Here is a 26,702-nt window from a genome sequence, read left to right as displayed (position 1 = left end):
GCTTCAAATTGCCGGTTCCACCCTCCTGGGTCTGCTATCTCCGACAATTTTCTCCATTTTTACCCCGAACCGGTGGGTATCACGTTCCGCTCCAAGCCCGGGGCAACCGTTCGGTTGACGCGTCTTGCACCTCGTTTCACGCATTCTGATGGCTTGAGCGTAAAAGTTTGCAGGTTTACAGGCAGGCATTTGAATCAGTCGATTTTGTCTCCCGTTTTAAGAAGAAGCATATTTTCCATTCTTTTCGCAGATTTTTTTTAATACCTGCTTTTCTTTCTTTTTTTCTCTTTGCTTTTATCTTCCTTTCGATTGGATCGTTACCTCTCGACGACAGCAGCTGTGTCGCAAGCGCCCCGCTGATACGAATACGTCGAGGTGACGGGGGTGAAAATCACTCGTGGAGTCTCGTCATTCGGGAAAGCGGATCTTGAAAGCCGATTTAAGTGGCAAAGACTGAGTGTTTCGATAGCGTGTAAAGTCTGCACTGACGGCGAACCGCCTTTCATCGTCTGTTTACTTAGTCAGTAAATCGTTGCCACTTGAGGCTTAACCAAATCAACATTTACCCTATTATATCTCGAATACCACGCCTTGCGAATTAGCTTTCCAGACAGAGATGAATGATGAATTTTAAGGACTGCATTACCGCTGTTGAATACTCTATGCCTCGTGGGAAACGAAAATCTGTAACGATAAAATTGATGCACCGGATCATCGTCGACTTAAACTTTTGAAATGTCTTACCATTTTCGAACACCTCCTACCTCCCCCTGCCACCTCCGACCATCAATGGCCACTTTCGACCACCCCCTATCACCTTCTGCCAGCGCCGACCACCTCCTACCATTTCCGAACACCTCCAACCATCCTATTTACCTATATTACTAGATTAGCTATGATATGAAAAGAGAAGAATTATTCATTTCGAAATGGGATTCTATTCGACACGCGCTCGATGTATTCCATAACATTAGTATTCATAATTATTCCAACAACTTTTCATTTGCTCTCTCGATCTTGAATCTTCATAGGCATAGAATCGGAACGCTGTTTTAGCTGGTCGCAAGTGAAGTATCTGCGTTGGGTGGAGGAGCAGAATTGTTTTTCGTAAAGTATTCGGACGGAAAAAAATTCAGAGTAACTGTAATACATCACGGATGCGCCAATTTTGAACGAGACGAAATGGATGCTTCGTATATGAGACAGTATTTAACGCTGCGTAGTGATTTAAAGACCTAAAAAGGTGAAAGGGAGAGAGAGAACGAAGCTTCTTAACACTTCGAGTGTATTTTAACACACATTTGAAAGATACGAGCAAAATTTTTCATCATCCAACTGTCGCAGAACGGCAGCGTTATCAGCCGACCCGTTAACTGAAGGATATATCTTCAGTCAACGGCTGACCATCGAAGGGCCTGGCCGTTTGAGTCTGGAATCGGCAGGACAGATAAAGTGTGTATTTCTTGTATGAAACGTGAAAACTGAGCTCATTATACATCATATCATATCATCGTACATCACACATCATACATCATACATCATACATCATACATCATCATACAGAGTATTGAAGGTCGAAACCAAAGTTTGGATGTCGGATGATCAGAAAGTGACGTCACCAATTCAAAATCAGCTAGCCGAATTCCTCAGTCTGGAACGAACCGCGCAGTAGAGCGGACGGATGAGAGTCGCGCTCCGCAAATTTCGAGTACCGGGTTCTCAACCTCTCGGATCCCGCGCTTCGGGTCCGCTACGCGGTGAAACTCGACTTCCAGGATAAGCGCTCCGTGGTTCCTGGTTCATATTTACAATAAATTATTTCAATTCGTTTTTCGCGCAAGCCCAAATTCGGTAGCTGTCAGTGGGCTGATAAAATTTCTATAACTTTATAATCTTCTCATAATCTTTTCGGTGAAATATATCGATAAAAAAATTACGTTAAACCTTACCTATGAAAAAAAGATGGAATAGCAAAAAGATTTGGATAGGCCATCTATGGTGAAAGTAAAAAAGAAAGTAAGTACCTTTGTATTATACAGCATCCTAGCATGATGTTCAGGACATTTGTAATGTGATACAGCTACATTTGCTTCGGCTTGCAGTTTTTTAACAATATCACTCATTTCGATGTTCAAATTTTTAACTTTGGCAATAGTGTAATGCTATGATATAAATTATGCTCATTTAATGCGATGGTTCTCCACTAACTATATAGCTATGTGTCTATTAAGTAACGAAATGGATGAATATTTACTTGATAAAGACTCAATGGTAGCGTCAAAGTACTTCTTGCTATAACTGTGGTTAAAACTATGGTTGCCCACCATGGTAAACCGGTCGTAGACTGAAATGTGACCAAAGTATCTTGTACAAATTCAGCAGGTGTGCTCTCCGATATATCTTTCCAAACTCCAGTTAATCGGATTTGCGGTACATACTGTGTCGTTTCACTTGAGAATTGCCTGACTCTAAAATGTTTAGGATGGAGAACCGTATAGCGAGTGCGATTGGCGAGCAATAACATCGAATTAATCAAAGGTTTGCTGCAATTTCTTGAAATGTTGATTCCGGTGTGTGAAGAACGTAAACCCGTTGCACTCTGTGTATTGAACTGAGACGGCGTATTTCGATCGAAATTAAATAAACTATCTTTACCTGCAACGGGTGACATAGTCTTCGACATGTGAATTACAAATGTTAGACTATTTCCACTGTCAATGTGACTGGCACCCTGGTTCAGGTTAAGGTGATGAGTTGATCGCCGTAGATAACTCACGAGTCTCACATTGACTGAACACATTGATACAGCATGTGTGAAATTTAGACTTCGTTGGAAGTAAAAATTATAATTTACGGAACGTAGCATTTCAATGATATAATTTCAGTATCTTCGAATAACCTCTCACAAGTCAAGCAGGCTCGATGGCGCGTCGGAAGACCGTTTGGAGCATGGTTTATGGTTCAGCAAAATGCTGTTGCTCCGTTAGCGCTCCGTAGCAGGCATCCGTCGCCTCTGCCGCGGCCTATGTTTAATTGGGATTCGAGCGCTCCGCTGTCGGAAAGCGACGTCTGATGCGCGCTGAGTACGAATAAAGATAGCATTAAACCGGCAGCATTTTAACGCTGACTGAAGAATATAACGACGGATAACCCTGGGTAAATTTTTGTGACCAGTTTTCGGCGAGCAAATGTGCCTGGGTGGACCTGGGAGCGTAGGAGAATAAATTTCTTCCACACTTCGTAGCAAAACAGTGATTTAATTAAAGTATGGGTACCCGAGAGAAGAATGTGTACATAGATCATGAATAATAATGGACCAGATGTAACAATGATGCGGAGACCAGAAAGTATAAATGCATATGCGGTCCGTGTACAATACAAATATATATGATCCATTTTCCAGGAGACAAACTAGATTTTCTGCAATAATACGGCTATAAAAGGAGAATGGTAGAATCATTCATTTCGAAATGGAATTCTATTCGACACGCGCTCGATGTATTCCATAACATTATTGTTCATAATTATTCCAACTTTTCATTTGCTCTCTCGCTCCTGAATTTTCCTAGGCATAGAATCGAAACGCTGTTTTAGCCAGTGGCGAGTAAAGTATCTACGTTGGGTAGAGAAGCAGAATTGTTTTCAAAAAGTGGTCGTATGGAAAAAAATTCATAGCCACTGTGATACATCACGTATGCGCCAATTTTGATCGGGATAAAATGCATGCTCCGTATATGAGACAGTATTTAACGCAGTGGCATGATTCAAATACCTAAAAAGGTGATTGTCGGCGATTTCTTTTTTTTTTTTTGATAAAGAGAGAAAGAACGAAGCTTCTTAAATCTTCTAGTGTATTTTAACACACATTTGAAAGGTAAGAGCAAAAATTTTTATCATCCGACTGTAGTTGAACGGCAGCGTTATTAGCTGACCCGTTGACTGAAGAATATGTCTTTAGTCAAAGGCTGACCATCGAAGGGCCAAGCCGCTGGAATCGCCAGGAAAGATAACATGCGTATTTCTTGTCTGTAATGTGAAGACTAAAATCATTATACATCTTGTCATATCATAGATCATACATCATACATCATAAATAGTATTAAAATTCGAAACCAAAGTTTGGATGATCGGATGTTCAGAAAGTGACGTCACCGAAATTTTTTTTTCTCTTGACGTCATCGATCTATAGTAATCAGCTAGTCGAATTCCTCAGTCTGGAAACAACCGCGCAGTAGAGCGGACGTTTGAAAATCGCGCTCCGCAGATTGCGAGTACCGGGTTCTCTACCACCTGGATCCTGCGCTCTAGGTTCGCTTCTTGGTGCACCTCGAGTTCCAGGACAAGCGCTCCGTAGTTTCTAGGCTCCAGGTCCTCTACCTGGTGAAACTCGACTTCCAGGACAAGGTGGAGGCGAAGGATTTCTACACAGTGAGTAAATTTTTATAATATTTAAAGGCAATTGTAATTATATTGCATCTAACATTATTTTAACTTCTCATGTATACAATAAATTATTTCAATTGATTTTTCGTGCAAGCCCAAATTCAGAAGCTATCAATGCGTTTGCAAAATTTCTAATTTTTCATAATTTTCCTACGATCTTCTTGGTGAAATCTGTCAAAGGAAAAATTATGTTAATCCTTCAGCAGTATTCTTCATGTGTTCTAATACTGAAAATATTTTTTAGTATTCGATATGGTATTATATAGCTATAAATGCGCTAATGAAATTTATTATATTGGATGACTTGATTGATTATACTAATCCTTACACAATATTTTCGATATGTTCCTATACTGAAAATATTTATGACTATTGAAGGTACAACCCAAGGTGGTTATCGGTGGTCGTTGGAGGTGGTCGGAGGTGGACGAGGAGGAGGACGAGGACGACTAGGAGAAGAAGGTGGCTGAGGATTTGTGCTCGGTGAGTAAAACATTTTTATAACATTTGATGGCAATTGTAATTATATTTCATCTAAAATATTTCAAACTTGTCATGTTTACATTAAATTATTTAAATTCATTTTCCGCGCAAGCACAAATTCGGTAGATATAAATGCGCTAATAAAATTTATTATATAATTGATTAGTTAATTAATTACATCATTCTTTACACAATATTTTTAATGTGTTCCTATACTGAGAATATTTATTACTATTCCAGGTATAACCCGAGGTGGTTGGCGGTGGTCGAGCTGGACGAGGTGGAGGACAAGGATTCGTGCTCGGTGAGTTTAACATTTTTACAATATTTGATGAAGTAGAATCAGCATCAGGAGTAGGATCAGGGGAAGATGTAGAAATAGGAGTAGAAGTAGGAGTAGTGGTAGGAATAGGACTCGGAGTAGGAGTATGAGTAGAAGTAGGAATAGTAGGAGTTGGAGTGGGATTAGGAGTAGGAGTAGTCGGAGTAGGAATAGGAGTAGTCGTCGTAGTAGGAGTAGGAGCAGAAGTAGGTAGGGCGGGGTGGGTCGTTAGAGGGGAGGGGAGGCGTGGGAAGGGGATATTATCATATCAAGTTATCAGTAATAAGCAATTGCGGGTAAAATATTAGCTTACTTTTGTGAGTATTTATGAATATAGCCTCTATGAATATTCATTGTTGGTGTATAAGGTCTGGAAACGTACCTACTTTCTGTAAGAGATGTTGAAGATTTTCAACATAATTATGTTTCAGTTCTATGCCCCACCTAGTGATCAACTAGTACATATCCTCCGACGTGACATCGCTGTGCTACGTGTAAAGAAGAAAAGATTTATTAAGATGCAAATCGCTCCTCTCTTCTTGTCATTGTGCTTTCCGCCATTGTTGTGCTGTGTGTTTAAAATTTAGGACAGTATATAATATAGAATAACAGGTACAGCTACGAATATAACATTACAATAAATCTTATAGAAATGAGCTCTCATTGAGATTTCTCTGTATTTATAACTCGACGCGAGAAGGCAAAAATCAATGTAATGCCATCTGTAAAGTAATTGGACTCGTATTTGCACTACGAGAACTCGTTGGGCATTTTGCGGTGAAGTTTGAAAAATTGTTGTACAAGACATTAAATAACTATAAAAATGGATAAAAAATATTATCCCCAATTGTGAATGTAGCTAATACGGCTTTAACCGTATATTGATTATGTTAATGATCTATTGTTACAAGATCGGAATTAGATAAGCTCTCTAAATACTTTTGTTCAGTCTATTAATTTATATCATGTATATGTAAATGTATATTTCTTCAGTTTATACAATCACTGCACTAGGATTACCCTTGCCACGTTTTATGTTGCGCTTGTGTAATTTGTATATTATTAACCTTACGTTTTACTCTATTTGCGACAAGTTGTGAGTGTTTCTAATTTCTTGGCAATTATTTATGTACATGTATGTGTATATATGTATATGTATACATATGCATGTGTATATACATATATACACATGTTTAAAACTAGATTTTTACAATAAACACAGAGGTTTTAGTATATTCACATACGGATTTCTGTGTATAGGTATACTTGAACTAAAATATCCTTATCTCTAATACGGAGTTCTTCGTAATTCGCATTTGTTCTTGTAACCCAATGTCCTACATACGATAGCAAAAATCGAGATCCAACTTAACTGAGTCTCAAAGCCCTGTTGACATAAAAGCAGCTATTTGATAGAAATTATAGTTTATAGTTTACACAGCCTATTGCATGATATTTCATCATAAATACATATGTTTCAATGTACTTAGGAATAATTTATCAAATGTACAGAGGTCATGTGCAAATAATAAATGAATTCGACCGCAGTTTTACGTATTCATTAGAGCTTTAACAATAAATTTAAGCTTTGTTACTTCTTTTATTTTATTATGGATAATCAAAAATATTTCCGACTATTCGTGCTGTGGAAGCATGGGGATTAAACCAAATGTAGCAAAGGATTAGAAACAGTGTATGTAGAGTACGGGTATTTTTCTAATAATGCAAACACGTGCCGCTAGCTTAGTTTTGACATATCTAGAATACCACGCCTTGCGAATTAGCTTTCCAGACAGAGACGAATGATGAATTTTAAGGACTGCATTATCGTTGTTGAATACTCTACGCCTCGTGGGAAACGAAAATCTGTAACGATAAAATTGATGCACCGGATCATCGTCGACTTTAACTTTTGAAATGTCCCACCATTTTCGAACACCTCCTACCTCCCCCTGCCACCTCCGACCATCAATGGCCACTTTCGACCACCCCCTATCACCTTCTGCCAGCGCCGACCACCTCCTACCATTTCCGAACACCTCCAACCATCCTATTTACCTATATTACTAGATTAGCTATGATATGAAAAGAGAAGAATTATTCATTTCGAAATGGGATTCTATTCGACACGCGCCCGATGTATCCCATAACACTAATATTCAAAATTATTCCAACAACTTTTCATTTGCTCTCTCGATCTTGAATTTTCATAGGCATAGAATCGAAACGCTGTTTTAGCTGGTCGCAAGTGAAGTATCTGCGTTGGGTGGAGGAGCAGAATTGTTTTTCGTGAAGTATTCGGACGGAAAAAAATTCAGAGTAACTGTAATACATCACGGATGCGCTAATTTTGAACGAGACGAAATGGATGCTTCGTATATGAGACAGTATTTAACGCTGCGTAGTGATTTAAAGACCTAAGAAGGTGATAGGGAGAGAAAGAACGAAGCTTCTTAACACTTCGAGTGTATTTTAACACACATTTGAAAGATACGAGCAAAATTTTTCATCATCCAACTGTCGCAGAACGGCAGCGTTATCAGCTGACCCGTTAACTGAAGGATATATCTTCAGTCAACGGCTGACCATCGAAGGGCCTGGCCGCTTGAGTCTGGAATCGGCAGGAGAGATAAAGTGCGTATTTCTTGTATGAAATGTGAAAACTAAAATAATTATACATCATATCATATCATCGTACATCATACATTATATCATATCATCACACATCATACATCATACATCATCATACAGAGTATTAAAGGTCGAAACCAAAGTTTGGATGTCGGGTGTTCAGAAAGTGACGTCACCAATTCAAAATCAGCTAGCCGAATTCCTCAGTCTGGAACGAACCGCGCAGTAGAGCGGACGGATGAGAGTCGCGCTCCGCAAATTTCGAGTACCGGGTTCCCAACCTCCCAGATCCCGCGTTTCGGGTCAGCTACGCGGTGAAACTCGACTTTCAGGACACGCGCTCCGTAATTTCTTTACTCGAGGTCCGCTATCTGGTGAAACACGACTTTCAGGACACGCGCTCCGTAATTTCTTTACTCGAGGTCCGCTACCTGGTGAAACACGACTTTCAGGACACGCGCTCCGTAATTTCTTTACTCGAGGTCCGCTACCTAGTAAAACAGGACTTTCAGGACAGGCGCTCGGTGAAACACGACTTTCAGGACACGCGCTCCGTAATTTCTTTACTCCAGGTCCGCTACCTGGTGAAACACGACTTTCAGGACACGCGCTCCGTAATTTCTTTACTCGAGGTCCGCTATCTGGTGAAACACGACTTTCAGGACACGCGCTCCGTAATTTCTTTACTCGAGGTCCGCTACCTAGTAAAACAGGACTTTCAGGACAGGCGCTCGGTGAAACACGACTTTCAGGACACGCGCTCCGTAATTTCTTTACTCCAGGTCCGCTACCTGGTGAAACACGACTTTCAGGACACGCGCTCCGTAATTTCTTTACTCGAGGTCCGCTATCTGGTGAAACACGACTTTCAAGACACGCGCTCCGTAATTTCTTTACTCGAGGTCCGCTACCTGGTAAAACAGGACTTTCAGGACAGGCGCTCGGTGAAACACGACTTTCAGGACACGCGCTCCGTAATTTCTTTACTCCAGGTCCGCTACCTGGTGAAACACGACTTTCAGGACACGCGCTCCGTAATTTCTTTACTCGAGGTCCGCTACCTGGTGAAACACGACTTTCTGGACACGCGCTCCGTAATTTCTTTACTCGAGGTCCGCTACCTGGTGAAACACGACTTTCAGGACACGCGCTCCGTAATTTCTTTACTCGAGGTCCGCTACCTGGTAAAACACGACTTTCAGGACACGCGCTCCGTAATTTCTTTACTCCAGGTCCGCTACCTGGTGAAACACGACTTTCAGGACACGCGCTCCGTAATTTCTTTACTCCAGGTCCGCTACCTGGTGAAACACGACTTTCAGGACACGCGCTCCGTAATTTCTTTACTCGAGGTCCGCTACCTGGTGAAACACGACTTTCAGGACACGCGCTCCGTAATTTCTTTACTCGAGGTCCGCTACCTGGTGAAACACGACTTTCAGGACACGAGCTCCGTAGTTTTTGCGCTCAAGGTCCACTACCTGCAGGAACTCGACTTCCAGAACAAGCGCTCCGCAGTTTTGGCTGTCCAGGTACTTGACCTGATGACTTTTGACCTTCGGGAGTAATTTTGCGTAGTTCCGGCTGTATAGGTTCGCGATCTCGTGACTTTTGACCAAGCACTGCGTAGTTTCTGCGCGGGTCCGCTACGCGGTGAAACTCGACTTCCAGGATAAGCGCTCCGTGGTTCCTGGTTCATGTTTACAATAAATTATTTCAGTTCGTTTTTCGCGCAAGCCGAAATTCAGTAGCTGTCAGTACGCTAATGAAATTTCTATAACTTTATAATCTTCTCATAATCTTTTTGGTAAAATTCGTCGATAAAAAAATTATATTCAACCTTACACATTATCTTTGATTTGTTCTCATGCTGAAAATATTTATCAGTATTCGAGGTATAACTCGAGGTGGTTGGCGGTGGTTGAAGGTGTTCGGAGTTGGACGAGGAGGAGGACGAGGAAGACAAGGAGATGAAAGTGGACGAGGATTTGTGCTCGGTGAGTAAAACACTTTTATAATATTTGATGGCAATTGTGATTATATTTGATCTAAAATATTTCAAACTAGTCATGTTTACATTAAATTATTTCAATTCATTTTTCGCGCAAGCACATATTCAGTAGCTATGAATAAGCTTATACAATTTATTATATTATCAAACAATTAATTAATTATATCAATCCTATACAATATTTTTGATGTGTTCCTATACTGAAAATATTTACATTAAATTATTTCAATTCATTTTTCGCGCAAGCACATATTCAGTAGCTATGAATAAGCTTATACAATTTATTATATTATCAAACAATTAATTAAATATATCAATCCTATACAATATTTTTGATGTGTTCCTATACTGAAAATATTTACATTACATTAGTTCAATTCATTTTTCGCGCAAGCACATATTCAGTAGCTATGAATAAGCTCATACAATTTATTATATTATTGAACAATTAATTAATTATATCAATCTTTATACAATATTTTTGATGTGTTCCTATACTGAAAATATTTACATTCAATTATTTCAATTCATTTTTCGCGCAAGCACATATTCAGTAGCTATGAATAAGCTTATACAATTTATTATATTATCAAACAATTAATTAAATATATCAATCCTATACAATATTTTTGATGTGTTCTCATACTGAGAATATTTATTACTATTCCAGGTATAAGCCGAGGTGGTTGGCGGTGGTTGGAGGTGGTCGGAGGTGGACGAGGTGGACCAGGAGGAGGACGAGGACCAGGAGGAGGACGAGGTGGACGAGGAGGAGGCGGGGTGGGTCGCGGGAGAGGAGGGGCGGTGGAGGGGGAGGGAAGGGGCAGAGGTGGGCGGGGAAGGGGGTGAGGTGGGAAGGGAAGGGGTGGGGAAGGGGAAGGGAGAAGGGGGCGGGGGAAGGGGGAGTGGGCGGGGGAGGGGGAACGGGAGGGGGAGGGGGAGGGGGAGGGGGGAGGGGGAGGAAGATGGGGAGGGGGAGGGGGAGGAAGATGGGGAGGGGGAGGGGGAGGGAGGGCGGGAGGGCGGGAGGGAGGGAGGGTGGGAGGGAGGGCCAGGGGGCGGGCGTGTAGGGGGGGGGGGGGCGGTTCTGCTCTATTAACTCCAACGGGTTCGCACTGACATTCGTCCTCCACCCTGCCCCCCGCCCGGCCCTCCCTCCCACCCTCCCTCCCTCCCGCCCTCCCGCCCTCCCTCCCCCTCCCCCCTCCCCATCTTCCTCCCCCTCCCCCTCCCCCTCCCCCTCCCGTTCCCCCTCCCCCGCCCACTCCCCCTTCCCCCGCCCCCTTCTCCCTTCCCCTTCCCCACCCCTTCCCTTCCCACCTCACCCCCTTCCCCGCCCACCTCTGCCCCTTCCCTCCCCCTCCACCGCCCCTCCTCTCCCGCGACCCACCCCGCCTCCTCCTCGTCCACCTCGTCCTCCTCCTGGTCCTCGTCCTCCTCCTGGTCCACCTCGTCCACCTCCGACCACCTCCAACCACCGCCAACCACCTCGGCTTATACCTGGAATAGTAATAAATATTCTCAGTATGAGAACACATCAAAAATATTGTATAGGATTGATATATTTAATTAATTGTTTGATAATATAATAAATTGTATAAGCTTATTCATAGCTACTGAATATGTGCTTGCGCGAAAAATGAATTGAAATAATTGAATGTAAATATTTTCAGTATAGGAACACATCAAAAATATTGTATAAAGATTGATATAATTAATTAATTGTTCAATAATATAATAAATTGTATGAGCTTATTCATAGCTACTGAATATGTGCTTGCGCGAAAAATGAATTGAACTAATGTAATGTAAATATTTTCAGTATAGGAACACATCAAAAATATTGTATAGGATTGATATATTTAATTAATTGTTTGATAATATAATAAATTGTATAAGCTTATTCATAGCTACTGAATATGTGCTTGCGCGAAAAATGAATTGAAATAATTTAATGTAAATATTTTCAGTATAGGAACACATCAAAAATATTGTATAGGATTGATATAATTAATTAATTGTTTGATAATATAATAAATTGTATAAGCTTATTCATAGCTACTGAATATGTGCTTGCGCGAAAAATGAATTGAAATAATTTAATGTAAACATGACTAGTTTGAAATATTTTAGATCAAATATAATCACAATTGCCATCAAATATTATAAAAGTGTTTTACTCACCGAGCACAAATCCTCGTCCACTTTCATCTCCTTGTCTTCCTCGTCCTCCTCCTCGTCCAACTCCGAACACCTTCAACCACCGCCAACCACCTCGAGTTATACCTCGAATACTGATAAATATTTTCAGCATGAGAACAAATCAAAGATAATGTGTAAGGTTGAATATAATTTTTTTATCGACGAATTTTACCAAAAAGATTATGAGAAGATTATAAAGTTATAGAAATTTCATTAGCGTACTGACAGCTACTGAATTTCGGCTTGCGCGAAAAACGAACTGAAATAATTTATTGTAAACATGAACCAGGAACCACGGAGCGCTTATCCTGGAAGTCGAGTTTCACCGCGTAGCGGACCCGCGCAGAAACTACGCAGTGCTTGGTCAAAAGTCACGAGATCGCGAACCTATACAGCCGGAACTACGCAAAATTACTCCCGAAGGTCAAAAGTCATCAGGTCAAGTACCTGGACAGCCAAAACTGCGGAGCGCTTGTTCTGGAAGTCGAGTTCCTGCAGGTAGTGGACCTTGAGCGCAAAAACTACGGAGCTCGTGTCCTGAAAGTCGTGTTTCACCAGGTAGCGGACCTCGAGTAAAGAAATTACGGAGCGCGTGTCCTGAAAGTCGTGTTTCACCAGGTAGCGGACCTCGAGTAAAGAAATTACGGAGCGCGTGTCCTGAAAGTCGTGTTTCACCAGGTAGCGGACCTGGAGTAAAGAAATTACGGAGCGCGTGTCCTGAAAGTCGTGTTTCACCAGGTAGCGGACCTGGAGTAAAGAAATTACGGAGCGCGTGTCCTGAAAGTCGTGTTTTACCAGGTAGCGGACCTCGAGTAAAGAAATTACGGAGCGCGTGTCCTGAAAGTCGTGTTTCACCAGGTAGCGGACCTCGAGTAAAGAAATTACGGAGCGCGTGTCCAGAAAGTCGTGTTTCACCAGGTAGCGGACCTCGAGTAAAGAAATTACGGAGCGCGTGTCCTGAAAGTCGTGTTTCACCAGGTAGCGGACCTGGAGTAAAGAAATTACGGAGCGCGTGTCCTGAAAGTCGTGTTTCACCGAGCGCCTGTCCTGAAAGTCCTGTTTTACCAGGTAGCGGACCTCGAGTAAAGAAATTACGGAGCGCGTGTCCTGAAAGTCGTGTTTCACCAGATAGCGGACCTCGAGTAAAGAAATTACGGAGCGCGTGTCCTGAAAGTCGTGTTTCACCAGGTAGCGGACCTGGAGTAAAGAAATTACGGAGCGCGTGTCCTGAAAGTCGTGTTTCACCGAGCGCCTGTCCTGAAAGTCCTGTTTTACTAGGTAGCGGACCTCGAGTAAAGAAATTACGGAGCGCGTGTCCTGAAAGTCGTGTTTCACCAGATAGCGGACCTCGAGTAAAGAAATTACGGAGCGCGTGTCCTGAAAGTCGTGTTTCACCAGGTAGCGGACCTGGAGTAAAGAAATTACGGAGCGCGTGTCCTGAAAGTCGTGTTTCACCGAGCGCCTGTCCTGAAAGTCCTGTTTTACTAGGTAGCGGACCTCGAGTAAAGAAATTACGGAGCGCGTGTCCTGAAAGTCGTGTTTCACCAGGTAGCGGACCTCGAGTAAAGAAATTACGGAGCGCGTGTCCTGAAAGTCGTGTTTCACCAGATAGCGGACCTCGAGTAAAGAAATTACGGAGCGCGTGTCCTGAAAGTCGTGTTTCACCGAGCGCCTGTCCTGAAAGTCCTGTTTTACTAGGTAGCGGACCTCGAGTAAAGAAATTACGGAGCGCGTGTCCTGAAAGTCGTGTTTCACCAGGTAGCGGACCTCGAGTAAAGAAATTACGGAGCGCGTGTCCTGAAAGTCGTGTTTCACCAGATAGCGGACCTCGAGTAAAGAAATTACGGAGCGCGTGTCCTGAAAGTCGAGTTTCACCGCGTAGCTGACCCGAAACGCGGGATCTGGGAGGTTGGGAACCCGGTACTCGAAATTTGCGGAGCGCGACTCTCATCCGTCCGCTCTACTGCGCGGTTCGTTCCAGACTGAGGAATTCGGCTAGCTGATTTTGAATTGGTGACGTCACTTTCTGAACACCCGACATCCAAACTTTGGTTTCGACCTTTAATACTCTGTATGATGATGTATGATGTATGATGTGTGATGATATGATATAATGTATGATGTACGATGATATGATATGATGTATAATTATTTTAGTTTTCACATTTCATACAAGAAATACGCACTTTATCTCTCCTGCCGATTCCAGACTCAAGCGGCCAGGCCCTTCGATGGTCAGCCGTTGACTGAAGATATATCCTTCAGTTAACGGGTCAGCTGATAACGCTGCCGTTCTGCGACAGTTGGATGATGAAAAATTTTGCTCGTATCTTTCAAATGTGTGTTAAAATACACTCGAAGTGTTAAGAAGCTTCGTTCTTTCTCTCCCTATCACCTTCTTAGGTCTTTAAATCACTACGCAGCGTTAAATACTGTCTCATATACGAAGCATCCATTTCGTCTCGTTCAAAATTAGCGCATCCGTGATGTATTACAGTTACTCTGAATTTTTTTCCGTCCGAATACTTCACGAAAAACAATTCTGCTCCTCCACCCAACGCAGATACTTCACTTGCGACCAGCTAAAACAGCGTTTCGATTCTATGCCTATGAAAATTCAAGATCGAGAGAGCAAATGAAAAGTTGTTGGAATAATTTTGAATATTAGTGTTATGGGATACATCGGGCGCGTGTCGAATAGAATCCCATTTCGAAATGAATAATTCTTCTCTTTTCATATCATAGCTAATCTAGTAATATAGGTAAATAGGATGGTTGGAGGTGTTCGGAAATGGTAGGAGGTGGTCGGCGCTGGCAGAAGGTGATAGGGGGTGGTCGAAAGTGGCCATTGATGGTCGGAGGTGGCAGGGGGAGGTAGGAGGTGTTCGAAAATGGTGGGACATTTCAAAAGTTAAAGTCGACGATGATCCGGTGCATCAATTTTATCGTTACAGATTTTCGTTTCCCACGAGGCGTAGAGTATTCAACAACGATAATGCAGTCCTTAAAATTCATCATTCGTCTCTGTCTGGAAAGCTAATTCGCAAGGCGTGGTATTCTAGATATGTCAAAACTAAGCTAGCGGCACGTGTTTGCATTATTAGAAAAATACCCGTACTCTACATACACTGTTTCTAATCCTTTGCTACATTTGGTTTAATCCCCATGCTTCCACAGCACGAATAGTCGGAAATATTTTTGATTATCCATAATAAAATAAAAGAAGTAACAAAGCTTAAATTTATTGTTAAAGCTCTAATGAATACGTAAAACTGCGGTCGAATTCATTTATTATTTGCACATGACCTCTGTACATTTGATAAATTATTCCTAAGTACATTGAAACATATGTATTTATGATGAAATATCATGCAATAGGCTGTGTAAACTATAAACTATAATTTCTATCAAATAGCTGCTTTTATGTCAACAGGGCTTTGAGACTCAGTTAAGTTGGATCTCGATTTTTGCTATCGTATGTAGGACATTGGGTTACAAGAACAAATGCGAATTACGAAGAACTCCGTATTAGAGATAAGGATATTTTAGTTCAAGTATACCTATACACAGAAATCCGTATGTGAATATACTAAAACCTCTGTGTTTATTGTAAAAATCTAGTTTTAAACATGTGTATATATGTATATACACATGCATATGTATACATATACATATATACACATACATGTACATAAATAATTGCCAAGAAATTAGAAACACTCACAACTTGTCGCAAATAGAGTAAAACGTAAGGTTAATAATATACAAATTACACAAGCGCAACATAAAACGTGGCAAGGGTAATCCTAGTGCAGTGATTGTATAAACTGAAGAAATATACATTTACATATACATGATATAAATTAATAGACTGAACAAAAGTATTTAGAGAGCTTATCTAATTCCGATCTTGTAACAATAGATCATTAACATAATCAATATACGGTTAAAGCCGTATTAGCTACATTCACAATTGGGGATAATATTTTTTATCCATTTTTATAGTTATTTAATGTCTTGTACAACAATTTTTCAAACTTCACCGCAAAATGCCCAACGAGTTCTCGTAGTGCAAATACGAGTCCAATTACTTTACAGATGGCATTACATTGATTTTTGCCTTCTCGCGTCGAGTTATAAATACAGAGAAATCTCAATGAGAGCTCATTTCTATAAGATTTATTGTAATGTTATATTCGTAGCTGTACCTGTTATTCTATATTATATACTGTCCTAAATTTTAAACACACAGCACAACAATGGCGGAAAGCACAATGACAAGAAGAGAGGAGCGATTTGCATCTTAATAAATCTTTTCTTCTTTACACGTAGCACAGCGATGTCACGTCGGAGGATATGTACTAGTTGATCACTAGGTGGGGCATAGAACTGAAACATAATTATGTTGAAAATCTTCAACATCTCTTACAGAAAGTAGGTACGTTTCCAGACCTTATACACCAACAATGAATATTCATAGAGGCTATATTCATAAATACTCACAAAAGTAAGCTAATATTTTACCCGCAATTGCTTATTACTGATAACTTGATATGATAATATCCCCTTCCCACGCCTCCCCTCCCCTCTAACGACCCACCCCGCCCTACCTACTTCTGCTCCTACTCCTACTACGACGACTACTCCTATTCCTACTCCGACTACTCCTACTCCTAATCCCACTCCAACTCCTACTATTCCTACTTCTACTCATACTCCTACTCCGAGTCCTATTCCTACCACTACTCCTACTTCTACTCCTATTTCTACATCTTCCCCTGATCCTACTCCTGATGCTGATTCTACTTCATCAAATATTGTAAAAATGTTAAACTCACCGAGCACGAATCCTTGTCCTCCACCTCGTCCAGCTCGACCACCGCCAACCACCTCGGGTTATACCTGGAATAGTAATAAATATTCTCAGTATAGGAACACATTAAAAATATTGTGTAAAGAATGATGTAATTAATTAACTAATCAATTATATAATAAATTTTATTAGCGCATTTATATCTACCGAATTTGTGCTTGCGCGGAAAATGAATTTAAATAATTTAATGTAAACATGACAAGTTTGAAATATTTTAGATGAAATATAATTACAATTGCCATCAAATGTTATAAAAATGTTTTACTCACCGAGCACAAATCCTCAGCCACCTTCTTCTCCTAGTCGTCCTCGTCCTCCTCCTCGTCCACCTCCGACCACCTCCAACGACCACCGATAACCACCTTGGGTTGTACCTTCAATAGTCATAAATATTTTCAGTATAGGAACATATCGAAAATATTGTGTAAGGATTAGTATAATCAATCAAGTCATCCAATATAATAAATTTCATTAGCGCATTTATAGCTATATAATACCATATCGAATACTAAAAAATATTTTCAGTATTAGAACACATGAAGAATACTGCTGAAGGATTAACATAATTTTTCCTTTGACAGATTTCACCAAGAAGATCGTAGGAAAATTATGAAAAATTAGAAATTTTGCAAACGCATTGATAGCTTCTGAATTTGGGCTTGCACGAAAAATCAATTGAAATAATTTATTGTATACATGAGAAGTTAAAATAATGTTAGATGCAATATAATTACAATTGCCTTTAAATATTATAAAAATTTACTCACTGTGTAGAAATCCTTCGCCTCCACCTTGTCCTGGAAGTCGAGTTTCACCAGGTAGAGGACCTGGAGCCTAGAAACTACGGAGCGCTTGTCCTGGAACTCGAGGTGCACCAAGAAGCGAACCTAGAGCGCAGGATCCAGGTGGTAGAGAACCCGGTACTCGCAATCTGCGGAGCGCGATTTTCAAACGTCCGCTCTACTGCGCGGTTGTTTCCAGACTGAGGAATTCGACTAGCTGATTACTATAGATCGATGACGTCAAGAGAAAAAAAAATTTCGGTGACGTCACTTTCTGAACATCCGATCATCCAAACTTTGGTTTCGAATTTTAATACTATTTATGATGTATGATGTATGATCTATGATATGACAAGATGTATAATGATTTTAGTCTTCACATTACAGACAAGAAATACGCATGTTATCTTTCCTGGCGATTCCAGCGGCTTGGCCCTTCGATGGTCAGCCTTTGACTAAAGACATATTCTTCAGTCAACGGGTCAGCTAATAACGCTGCCGTTCAACTACAGTCGGATGATAAAAATTTTTGCTCTTACCTTTCAAATGTGTGTTAAAATACACTAGAAGATTTAAGAAGCTTCGTTCTTTCTCTCTTTATCAAAAAAAAAAAAAGAAATCGCCGACAATCACCTTTTTAGGTATTTGAATCATGCCACTGCGTTAAATACTGTCTCATATACGGAGCATGCATTTTATCCCGATCAAAATTGGCGCATACGTGATGTATCACAGTGGCTATGAATTTTTTTCCATACGACCACTTTTTGAAAACAATTCTGCTTCTCTACCCAACGTAGATACTTTACTCGCCACTGGCTAAAACAGCGTTTCGATTCTATGCCTAGGAAAATTCAGGAGCGAGAGAGCAAATGAAAAGTTGGAATAATTATGAACAATAATGTTATGGAATACATCGAGCGCGTGTCGAATAGAATTCCATTTCGAAATGAATGATTCTACCATTCTCCTTTTATAGCCGTATTATTGCAGAAAATCTAGTTTGTCTCCTGGAAAATGGATCATATATATTTGTATTGTACACGGACCGCATATGCATTTATACTTTCTGGTCTCCGCATCATTGTTACATCTGGTCCATTATTATTCATGATCTATGTACACATTCTTCTCTCGGGTACCCATACTTTAATTAAATCACTGTTTTGCTACGAAGTGTGGAAGAAATTTATTCTCCTACGCTCCCAGGTCCACCCAGGCACATTTGCTCGCCGAAAACTGGTCACAAAAATTTACCCAGGGTTATCCGTCGTTATATTCTTCAGTCAGCGTTAAAATGCTGCCGGTTTAATGCTATCTTTATTCGTACTCAGCGCGCATCAGACGTCGCTTTCCGACAGCGGAGCGCTCGAATCCCAATTAAACATAGGCCGCGGCAGAGGCGACGGATGCCTGCTACGGAGCGCTAACGGAGCAACAGCATTTTGCTGAACCATAAACCATGCTCCAAACGGTCTTCCGACGCGCCATCGAGCCTGCTTGACTTGTGAGAGGTTATTCGAAGATACTGAAATTATATCATTGAAATGCTACGTTCCGTAAATTATAATTTTTACTTCCAACGAAGTCTAAATTTCACACATGCTGTATCAATGTGTTCAGTCAATGTGAGACTCGTGAGTTATCTACGGCGATCAACTCATCACCTTAACCTGAACCAGGGTGCCAGTCACATTGACAGTGGAAATAGTCTAACATTTGTAATTCACATGTCGAAGACTATGTCACCCGTTGCAGGTAAAGATAGTTTATTTAATTTCGATCGAAATACGCCGTCTCAGTTCAATACACAGAGTGCAACGGGTTTACGTTCTTCACACACCGGAATCAACATTTCAAGAAATTGCAGCAAACCTTTGATTAATTCGATGTTATTGCTCGCCAATCGCACTCGCTATACGGTTCTCCATCCTAAACATTTTAGAGTCAGGCAATTCTCAAGTGAAACGACACAGTATGTACCGCAAGTCCGGTTAACTGGAGTTTGGAAAGATATATCGGAGAGCACACCTGCTGAATTTGTACAATATACTTTGGTCACATTTCAGTCTACGACCGGTTTACCATGGTGGGCAACCATCGTTTTAACCACAGTTATAGCAAGAAGTACTTTGACGCTACCATTGAGTCTTTATCAAGTAAATATTCATCCATTTCGTTACGTAATAGACACATAGCTATATAGTTAGTGGAGAACCATCGCATTAAATGAGCATAATTTATATCATAGCATTACATTATTGCCAAAGTTCAAAATTTGAACATCGAAATGAGTGATATTGTTAAAAAACTGCAAGCCGAAGCAAATGTAGCTGTATCACATTACAAATGTCCTGAACCTCATGCTAGGATGCTGTATAATACAAAGGTACTTACCTTCTTTTTTACTTTCACCATAGATGGCCTATCCAAATCTTTTTGCTATTCCATCTTTTTTCCATAGGTAAGGTTTAACGTAATTTTTTTATCGATGTATTTCACCGAAAAGATTATGAGAAGATTATAAAGTTATAGAAATTTTATCAGCCCACTGACAGCTACTGAATTTGGGCTTGCGCGAAAAACGAATTGAAATAATTTATTGTAAATATGAACCAGGAACCACGGAGCGCTTATCCTGGAAGTCGAGTTTCACCGCGTAGCGGACCCGAAGCGCGGGATCCGAGAGGTTGAGAACCCGGTACTCGAAATTTGCGGAGCGCGACTCTCATCCGTCCGCTCTACTGCGCGGTTCGTTCCAGACTGAGGAATTCGGCTAGCTGATTTTGAATTGGTGACGTCACTTTCTGAACGTCCGACATCGGAACTTTGGTTTCGACCTTTAATACTATGTATGATGATGTATGATGTATGATGTATGATGTATGATGTATGATGTATGATGTGTGATGTACGATGATATGATATGATGTATAATGAGCTCAGTTTTCACGTTTCATACAAGAAATACACACTTTATCTGTCCTGCCGATTCCAGACTCAAACGGCCAGGCCCTTCGATGGTCAGCCGTTGACTGAAGATGTATTCTTCAGTGAACGGGTCGGCTAATAACGCTGCCGTTCTGCGACAGTTGGATGATGAAAAATTTTGCTCGTATCTTTCAAATGTGTGTTAAAATACACTCGAAGTGTTAAAAAGCTTCGTTCTTTCTCTCCCTATCACCTTGTTAGGTCTTTAAATCACTACGCAGCGTTAAATACTGTCTCATATACGAACCATCCATTTCGTCTCGTTCAAAATTAGCGCATCCGTGATGTATTACAGTTACTCTGAATTTTTTTCCATCCGAATACTTTACGAAAAACAATTCTGCTCCTCTACCCAACGCAGATACTTCACTTGCGACCAGCTAAAACAGCGTTTCGATTCTATGCCTATGAAAATTCAAGATCGAGAGAGCAAATGAAAAGTTGTTGGAATAATTATGAATACTAATGTTACGGAATACATCGATTGCGCGTCGAATAGAATCCCATTTCGAAATGAATAATTCTTCTCTTTTCATATCATAGCTAATCTAGTAATATAGATAAATAGGATGGTTGGAGGTGTTCGGAAATGGTAGGACATTTCATAAGTTAAAGTCGACGATGATCCGGTGTATCAATTTTATCGTTACAGATTTTCGTTTCCCACGAGGCATAGAGTATTCAACAACGATAATGCAGTCCTTAAAATTCATCATTCATCTCTGTCTGGAAAGCTAATTCGCAAGGCGTGGTATTCTAGATATCTATGCATACCTTGTATAAAGACTCGCCATGTCATCCGGAATGTGAACATAATTTTTCAATTCAAATAAGTCGCGATTGTTTGTATCAATTGCCAACGGATAAAATACACGGATTTACAATTCATTCCAAGGATCATCAGTGTGAAAAATTAACAATGGCAATTAAGGGGGTGCGGAATGGAAAAGCGAACTGAATTCGCTATTTCTTCTCTTCTATTGGGTCGACTTTGAGTGAGGCTTGTCAATCAGTAAACGAGTAGCTTAAACTTAATTTTTCCAAGTCACATCATGACGCTGTTAACCCGGACTATCGTTTGGTCTAAGGGAAGCGGATATGAGAGAAAATTTTCAAAGCCGTAAATTAAGTTAATCGGTTTAAAGTCGGTCACACGAGATTCCTATAAAACTTTATCAATAGTTCCAAATTCTTAACGATCAAGTTCGATTACTAACAACTTTTGCGAGGTCATATATGCGTTATTGAATATATTTGATTATTATAGGATAGAGAGAGAACGATTGCGTGCAGTATCAAGTCGTATCAAGTCGTATCAATAATATCGAGCAGCGGATGGAAATTTATTTGCGAATAACAAATTTCTGCATATTCCCTCAACTGTTTGTCCTACGCTGTTCTTGATATCAATCAGTGGGAAAATGGTCGGGCAAATCGATTCTGAGACGAGAATATATTCGTCATCAGAAATCGCGAAGAAAAGAAGGTCAACCCTTACGTTTTCCAACATTACTTTGGAAATATTCAATAAACATCTAACATCTAATATCTAACCCCTTTGAATTTTGGCAGCTAAATTTCCGGCGGTATAAAAAAAAAGGCCAGCGTCAATCTTTTCAAACCCTATTTCAACGTAGTATCGTTACAGGAAGTCGCTGTGATCGGCGGATTGTACCAGTTACAGCCGAAAAAACCGAAAATTTTCGTAGTATTCTCTCAGCTCTTTATTATAAACATCGTAATGTCTCATTTGAAATTTTTCCACCCGCCAAGGGATGTTGCACCCCTACGTTGCGTCACCCCTTGGTCAATATTCGCGATAAAAAAATTTCACTTACAGTTTAACACCCTAATTTATCACCCACCGCAGCAACGATGTACAAGCTAACTATCCGCAAATTGCGGGACACTGCACCTTGTAGGTACAATAGGAAGCGTGCAGATTGTACGTGTACGTGGGATGCGTGGCGTTGCAAGGGCTCAATTTCCCGTCTATTACACGAAGCGATCACCCGCATAAAACGCACGTATGTGCGTCGATACCGGGAACGCAACAGAGAAACACTAATTACTCCGGTGTTCCGAGAGCCAAAGGTACACAAGCGTACGTACATACACGAACACAAGCACAGGGGTGGCGGTTGCGAGGCGTTAGTTCGGGGGGTGAAATCCACCGGTTGCAAGATTGTATTGTTGGCGGAAATTATCTAGCCCTAAATGTCAACAGGGAGGGTTGAGAGATATCTCTTTGAGAGTTTATGGGCATACTCGCCACGTTGCAGGTCGGGACCTAAACGGCTTTTTGGAATTAATCCCCCGTCGCGGCGTGTACATGTTTGTATGCCTATGTACACACATGTATATGAGAGCAGTATTTATACACTTGACGGCTCCCTGCGATTTTCCCAAGTGAGTTTAAAGGCGTCTCGTCTCTCCAGACTCGAGCTTAGCTTTTTAACCGTACGTATAAGGTGCTCGATGCCACGTCTCCGTTCCAAATTTCTTTCCCACCTCCACAAACCTCTTCCAACGCCTCGCGCCAACTGAATTTGACCAATTTTCAAAATTCCTTGTCGCCTCTCCCGAACCTTTTACAATGCATACGTGCCGACGTACCATAATATACGCTTCCCAATCTCGAGGGACATTCGTATAGATTCCCGAAGTGTTTCTGATCGGATTCCTTATCCGTGAATGCAAAGCCGAGGTAATACGCGTAACATGGATATATTTACGTAAAGTCACACGCTACCATTTCGTACCCCTCTATTCTCCTCTCGTTATTGTCAATCACTCTCCTTTTTTATTTCGGGATATTTCTTATGCTCGCGATATCTACTTTGGTAGTTCGTAACGACTAGAGCGAAACTTGTACGAGTCTCATAAGATATGGAGGACTCGCGCCAACAAGGTTGGCGTTCACCGCAGCCGTTCCCGAAGGAAAGCGTCGAAAGTTTTTTTCTTTCTTTCTTTCTTTCTTTCTCCTCGTCAAATTCTTCTCCCCCGATCGTTCACGCACTCGTCTCCTCCCCCGCGCGCTATTTTCCTCATATCACTCCACAGCTACCTTCAGTTCGCAAACCCCCTCGACCATTTTCACGTTACACATAACGCAAGTCGAACGAGGTGAGACGGACGAAACGGCAGGCCGCTGGCGAACGTGTCAAACATATCGAGGAGACCTCGGGGGTATCGATATGTGTTCGGTTATTTCGTCGTTCTGCGACTATTTCCAACACCGCGAACGTTATACGTGCAGGATTATGAAGGGGTTGATCCAAGGGTCGCGAATCTACATCCGGGACAATGTCCCTGCTTTTTAGGGCGCGACTGGGCAACCCGGTTACATTGTCATGATTTCACGAATTGTTCAGGGTCTACATGGGAAGGAAATACTGTATACAACAAGTCTTCTCCAATTAGAACTGGGAGGCTGCCAAAGGGATGAAGCTATGCGAATGTGACAAGGGACTAGCTTGTTTTACGCTTTCGGAGAAGTGCTTGTTGTACAAATCTCAAGCAAGTGGAATTATCACCTTGGAAACTCGTTAGCGCGACCTTCGCCTTCGCAATTAGCGCTTCTTTGATCCGCTTGTCGTTCAGCCTGAGATAAGAATATGATGTTTATTTTTTTATCAAAAATATAATGAAGACTATATCGATAGGGATAAAAAAAAATCAATGACCTTTCAAGTCGTTACGATAGCTCGAAGCAATTCATTCATCTAAAACTGTAAGAGATGTAAATTTATACAACCACGACTTTGGTAGTTAAAATTGACCTTAGCTTAAAAACGTCCGAACTTCATTAATTTTCCACAATTTCAGGTCGATAATGATCGTTCGTTTCAACAAGGCTTCAGCACTCTCGTCATGCATGTACACTATACGTACGACTAGGCGTAGTTTGAGTTGCATTAATTATATTAACGGGCGTATCGCACGCGAATTCCAAGTACCTACCGAGTAATTTAATTGGCTGCAGAGGTTCTATAAACTAAACTCTGTCTAGTTGTAGGTATGCTCGAGGCATAAGGTCGATGAAGGTTTCTCAAACGGTGTCCTGAACATTGTAACGGAAATGGCGGGTGGATACTACGATTTCACAATATGGATTAGTATAATACAGAAATCACTCCGATGCAATTACGTACATGTAGAGAAGAAATCTGTCACTTATCGAAGATCCGTTGGCAATAGAAACGTTAAATAAATTAAAAGAATAGGTAAGTATTGACCGGTAAAAAACAAACCGAGAGTTTGAACTTTCGACGTAAACGGAGGAAAAGTTTATGCTCCGTTATTTCGTCTTTTCCCCTCATGAACAATGCCGTGTTCGATTTAGTATGCCACCTTTGAATCCGGCCGCTTCCCTAAATTTCGCAGATATAAAAGCTCATCCATCTGTCTGCACTGTCGGCACGTCTTGGCGAGTTTTCATACACGTAGAGATTCGAGTTGACGGCGGAAATTAAAGAAAATGGATAATCTCCGTCACGCTTCTTCGTTATTGCTCGTCGTGAAATTTATGACCGGTAAGATGTAATATGTACGTATTGACGTGACGCTGCGTGCATATGCAATGGCTCTTTTTTAACTCTTATCAAAATTGCCTGAAAATTTTTATCCCGTGTCGGCTGAAGAAGGGTAATTGGATTATCGACCTATGACTCAACGATTTTCAATAATTCTTATTGATTCGCAGATAAAATTAATCGTAATGATGTCCATAAATTTTGCGGAAGCTGAAAAACTGCCGACGTAGAATTATTATTTCACGCTGAATACCCCTTCGCGAAATCGTTGTTGTACCTATTTGCTAAAATATTTGCAAGCTTTGATATCACTTGATGAATCCCGGTGAAAAACGATCGAAATTGGAATAAAATCGCATACAGAACGATCTATATGGTAGGTACGTTGTGTAATAAAAAACATAGTAGAAAAACAATGCTTCCATTTCTACACGACTGTATTTTACAACAGCATGCACGAAATATTATCTACTATGTGATTAAGTTGCTACAGAGCTACTGCTATAATGTGATAACTATTGCATAATCTAGTCTCAATATAATTATACCTAAAACTATTACTAAAAATTCCAAGTTTTGTTTTTAATTTTCAATTTGGCGTTTATCGAACCGATTCTTTCCGGAGTTTTGAAGTGTGTAGGCACAAATCTCAATAATTTTCATTTTTATTTTCAATAAGACAACGAACTCGTTGGTTTTTGCAAAAATTTGGACAGGAATGAGCTTTTTGTTCATCCAACGAACATCAAATGGGGTTAAAGAATTCAATCCGTGCAGAATCAAGATAACTGTACATTAGCTATGTAAGCACTCTGCCATTGGTCAAGAATAATATCGTTTGTGAAATATACATTGTAATAGTGCAGGTAATGGTAATGACAAGGCAATATTTGTAATTAAAAACATCAATTTAAATAATAAGTAATTCATTCGCATACAGCATATATATAGTATTATTATTACGTTACGTATGTAGATCCTTCAATATTGAAATGAAAACTTATCGACTGGACATGCGCATGAAAAAAAAGTTATCCTTATATTGCACCGTGTAATTACACACTGAGGTTTTAGACGGTAAAAGATAGATAGATAGAATAGATAGAAAGAGACAAAAAGAGAATTAGATTTATAAAAAAAACTCGTAATTTATTATTACGTTCTTATTACGGGTTTTCTTTATTACTTTAAACCAACAGTATCCTTGAGCATTGGTTCAGTTGCCGTTAAATAATAATCTATTATGCTAGCATATTATTTTTTATTTTATGTTTTTTTTTTTTTTTTAATCAAGAAACGAGTGGCGTGTCAATACATCACAGTATTTAAACATTGATTTCGGTTGTTTTTTTTTTCAATTATTTTTTATTTCTTTCTTCTATTGCTAGGGATTCCCAAAAACCCAGAGTATTCTGTATCACCGGTTCGA

The 26,702-nt window shown here is 40.5% G+C and overlaps 1 protein-coding gene and 2 long non-coding RNA genes across 3 annotated transcripts; 2 read left to right on the top strand and 1 right to left on the bottom strand.

The window, feature by feature from the left end:
• The first annotated feature begins 4,367 nt into the window (after positions 1 to 4,367).
• LOC124297925 (uncharacterized) lies at positions 4,368 to 5,200 on the top strand. Its single transcript, XR_006906685.1, has 3 exons — positions 4,368 to 4,428; positions 4,822 to 4,926; positions 5,167 to 5,200. It is a non-coding gene; the product is annotated as an uncharacterized LOC124297925 (long non-coding RNA).
• Positions 5,201 to 16,960: 11,760 nt separating this feature from the next.
• LOC124297560 (uncharacterized) lies at positions 16,961 to 17,794 on the bottom strand. Its single transcript, XR_006906633.1, has 3 exons — positions 17,733 to 17,794; positions 17,235 to 17,339; positions 16,961 to 16,994 (listed from the first exon to the last, which is right to left on the bottom strand). It is a non-coding gene; the product is annotated as an uncharacterized LOC124297560 (long non-coding RNA).
• Positions 17,795 to 19,166: 1,372 nt separating this feature from the next.
• LOC124310252 (uncharacterized) lies at positions 19,167 to 25,503 on the top strand. The gene is made up of 3 exons (XM_046774064.1): positions 19,167 to 19,906; positions 19,999 to 20,136; positions 25,444 to 25,503. The coding sequence occupies exons 1-3, from the start codon at positions 19,295 to 19,297 to the stop codon at positions 25,501 to 25,503; spliced, it is 810 nt and encodes a 269-aa protein (XP_046630020.1). The 5' UTR covers positions 19,167 to 19,294.
• The last annotated feature ends 1,199 nt before the right edge of the window (positions 25,504 to 26,702 follow it).

This window comes from Neodiprion virginianus, chromosome 1 (genome assembly GCF_021901495.1).
Source record: "Neodiprion virginianus isolate iyNeoVirg1 chromosome 1, iyNeoVirg1.1, whole genome shotgun sequence".
Lineage (NCBI taxonomy): Eukaryota > Metazoa > Arthropoda > Insecta > Hymenoptera > Diprionidae > Neodiprion > Neodiprion virginianus.
The sequence above is the reverse complement of the archived record's forward strand: the minus strand, read 5'-3'. Positions and strand labels throughout refer to the sequence as shown.